Source organism: Myotis davidii, unplaced genomic scaffold (genome assembly GCF_000327345.1).
Source record: "Myotis davidii unplaced genomic scaffold, ASM32734v1 scaffold651, whole genome shotgun sequence".
Classification (NCBI taxonomy): domain Eukaryota; kingdom Metazoa; phylum Chordata; class Mammalia; order Chiroptera; family Vespertilionidae; genus Myotis; species Myotis davidii.
The window spans coordinates 166,782-170,528 of NW_006283994.1; the positions used below are offsets into that span (position 1 = coordinate 166,782).

Below are 3,747 nucleotides of genomic sequence, written 5' to 3' on the forward strand. Positions count from 1 at the left end.
CCTCGGGCGACCCTGACCAGGCCCGTGGTGGCAGGGTCGGCTGCTGCTCCGACTTGTGGCGTCTTGCTTTGCCAGATTGTGCAGCCGTGAACTTGCTCTCGGCCAAAATTGCTGTTTCTTCTCGAAAGAACAGCCCACCGCCCTAGCTGGTGTGGCTCAGTGGATAGAGCACTCAGATAGTTTCCCTCATGTCTTCCCTGCTAGACTGAAGCCACCAAAACATTAAAATATATTTTTAAAAAGCAAAAGGAAAGGAAAAACAGGCCACAGTCTGGACAGTGGCAGGACCCTGTGAGGACACAGGCCTGAGAAGCCGGGACCCGCGCTGCCGGACGCAGGGCCTGGGTTCCTGGGCCCGTGCAGGCCGACGGGTGGCTTGACGACTTCCCCATCGAGGGGGACTGCCCCAGGGGGTGTGAGGCTGCCCTGGGGGTCCCTCGGGGGCCTGTTTCTAGCACCTCTGATTCTGGGAGCGCGGCTGGCCGGGATTCGCCCGAGCCCCACCTCCTCCGGCTCAGAGCCTCAGATCCCCCGGGGTGATGCGCGGAGCCGAGCCGGCTAATTAGGGAGCTGCTCCTCACTTTGCTGCACTTTCCCGTGTAATTGGAAGTCGGTGGAAGCGACTCCCCCAAATAGTTCTAAAAGCTGCGGACCACATACTGACATCAGCTGCGGATTCGTGGGGCGAGATGCTAATGATCGCTCTGCAATGCAATATTAAACGCAGAGGCCGTCCCCGCGGAGCCCAGCGAGGTCGGAGCGCCTGCCTCCCTCAGCGTCTGAGAGGGACTCCGTGCCGGCGCCAGCCCCGGTCCTCCCTCCAGATAAAGGGGGAAGGGTCTGAATGTAGCCGAGGCTCAGGAAACCGGGGCTGCGCGTCCGGCTGCCAGGGGCTCTCAGAGGGTCTCCCGTCTTGGCGGGCTCGCTGCTGCGGAGGCTTCCGTTTCCGAGGGCCCAGCCCCGTGCCCGCTGCCTCTAACAAGGACTTGAGGGAGCAAAAGGCTGTGAAAAATATCTTTTTGCACTCCTGATTCGTTAGTTTTAGAAACCAGGGGTCCCACGGCCGTGTGTTTTCCTGCATAATTTAAGAAATTAGCTGGAGCATGCCTGGTTTTCCCAGCCCGCCCTACTCTGCAAATTTGTTTAGCTTTTCTTTAAAACTGTCACCTGAGGTTTTTAGAACCTAAATATTTTAATATTGAGGAAAGGCAGGCTTGCTTGTTTGTTTGTTTTTTTGAGAAAGACATTGCTGCCCAGCCGGCGTGGCTCAGTGGTTGAGCGTTGAGGAGGTCAGGGTTCAATTCCCTGTCAGGGCGCATGCCTGGGTTGTGGGCTCGCCCCCTGGTGTGGGGCATGCAGGGGGCAGCCAATCAATGGTTCTCTCATCATTGATCTCTCTCTCTCTCTCTCTCTTCCTCTCTGAAATCAATAAAAAATACTTTAAAAAAGAAAAAGATTGCTTGCCCCATCCCCCCGAGGTCCTGGGTGTCAGGTGCTGAGGGTAATGAGCGACCTTAAGTCTGACCTTACCCCACCTGTCCGCCCTCTGACCTTAATCAGCCCAGTTCTCATAATGACCAAGAGGGAGGGGTGTGTGGCAGGGGGTGTCCCCTTCTGAGAGCCAGTGTCGGAACCCCGCCTGACCCCCGCTGCAGAACGAAGACCTGAAGCTATCTGTGGCATCATTTCACTCTTGCAAATGTATCTGGCTGTGCAGTTAGGAGCACTAAGGTGTGTGTGTGTGTGCATGAGTGTGTGTGCATATATGCGTGTGCATGTGCGTGTGTGCATGTATGTGTGTGAGTGTGTGCATGTATGTGTGTCTATGTGTGTGAGTGTGTGTGTATGTATGTGTGTCTATGTGTGTGAGTGTGTATGTGTGTGTGAATGTGTGCACGCATGTGTGTGTGTGTGAGAGAGAGAGACGGCTCCCGGGACTTGGAAAGACTTTAGAAACTGTTTGATGTTGATATTGCTGAGGGACACAACCATGTGCACCCACAGGAAGATGGCGATCTGTAAAAATGTCGCTGCTTCAGAAATTAACCTACACGTTCACGTTACTGCGCAAGCCTAGTAGAATTTCCATTTTGGAACTTGACGAAAAGATGTGCTGCGTACCTGGAAGAACAAATTATTTGGAGGGAAGAAGAGGAAGGGGGAAGAACATGTCCCGTGAGAGAGCTAAGTTATACGCAGCGACGATGTCAGCTGTGAGGACGGCACAGGCTCTACAGGCCGGCAGAGGCCAGGCCAGCTTCCAACCCGCGTGCGGACTGCGATGCCGGGGGCATCAGAGGGGCAGGGGCAGGGGCAGGGACGAGGCCGGGCTGGCGGGTGAGCCGCAAGAAGACAAGGGCGACCGCAGCCTCACGTCATTTCCAGAATAAAAAGGGGCTCCACTCGGAACTTGACCGAACGGGCAAAAAGGGCCGGAGGACGCAGTTAGGACGCCAGTGGCATTTCTCAGCGTTTGCACACATCCACCCGGCGCTGGAATCCAAGAGGAAAGTGATCGATTCGGCCAAAAACACGTGTGCGAGAGACAGCACCACACACGAGATGAAAAGCCGAAGACAGGCTGCTGGCAACACTGTTGGCCTCCAACGGCCTGGGGTAGCGTTTGCCAAAACGGGTTAATGCTTTTAATATGCAAAGAGCTCTTGTCAATAAATAAAAGGCCAAGAACCCCAAGGGGAAGTGCAGAGATGGCAGGAAGAGGCATTTTTGGAAAAGAAAAGAACGCAACTGGCCAGTCAACATATGGAGAAAACGGCTGAGCCTCATTAATGATCAAAGAAACGCGCGCACAGCAGCCGTGCGGCGCTCCTCGGCCGGAGTTTCCCCAGACGCCTGCGGCTGACGGAGATGCGGGAGGACAGCCGCCGTCCGGCCCAGGGCGTCGGGAGTCACACATTTATCTGGAGGCTCTTTCCCGGCATCCGGCATCCGGGTGCCCGCCCGGCAAGGTTCAGAGACAAGGGCGCGAAACGGGGCGAAGGGAGCAGCAGGCGGGTGCGTCCACCTTCGAGGCTGGACCCCCCTGTGGCCGCAGCAGCGAGAGCTCAGGGAGGAGCGTTTGGTGACGGGAAACAGACTACAGGTGCGGCTGTCGTTTCCCTTCATTTTGTCTTCAGAGCTTCGGTCTTTCTATAAAGCTATCGGTTCCTTTATTAATTCTGGAAATTCTGGGAGATAAAAATAGCGGGCGCCTTTGGGAATTCTCCTCCCAGGGCTGGATCCTGGATGGCATCCCCGAGACGCGGGAGCAGGCGATGATGATCCAGACCCTCGGGATCACCCCCAGGCATGTCAGTGAGTAGGCGCCAGGCCCCCCAGCTGCCGGCCCCCCAGGGAGACCTGCTGTGTCCACCCCCAGCCCGCCCCGTGCCCGCCCCGCCCAGGCCAGCACCGCTGCCTAGTTCAGGGAACTCTGTGCATCCGAGCTCGGTCTTTAAAACGTGGGCTTTTATTTGGACCCTGGTGGTTCCTGTTCCAGGAATCTCACATCTGAGAGTCTCTCTTTAGGAAACAGTGAGAAACCTGGCAAAGGCGCGCGTGCTGAGATGTGCCTGCCGGCACCGAGCACGGCCCGGAAGGGTTAGCAGTCGGAGGGTCAGGCGTGCGTGGTCCCCGGTCCTGAGGTCCAGGCCTTTGTGTTTGGTGCCGAGAGACCCCACGGGTGGGAGATGGCGGTGGCTCACTGTCATGAACAGCGAGAGACGGTGGGGCAGGGGTTGACCCAAG

The 3,747-nt window shown here is 56.8% G+C and overlaps 1 protein-coding gene and 1 long non-coding RNA gene across 2 annotated transcripts in view; both read left to right on the forward strand.

Moving 5' to 3' along the window:
- The window catches only part of LOC107184095, a 10,268-nt gene extending 6,906 nt beyond the window's left edge, over window positions 1-3,362 (forward strand). Inside the window, exon 3 of the long non-coding RNA XR_001514918.1 lies at window positions 3,234-3,362. This is a non-coding gene — a long non-coding RNA (uncharacterized LOC107184095). The remainder of the gene's footprint in view (window positions 1-3,233) is intronic.
- A 327-nt stretch (window positions 3,363-3,689) lies between these two features.
- Window positions 3,690-3,747, forward strand: part of LOC102761253 (adenylate kinase 8) — a 93,250-nt gene continuing 93,192 nt past the window's right edge. Inside the window, exon 1 of the mRNA XM_015567727.1 lies at window positions 3,690-3,725. Within this exon, the coding sequence (XP_015423213.1) occupies window positions 3,690-3,725 (36 nt within the window). The remainder of the gene's footprint in view (window positions 3,726-3,747) is intronic.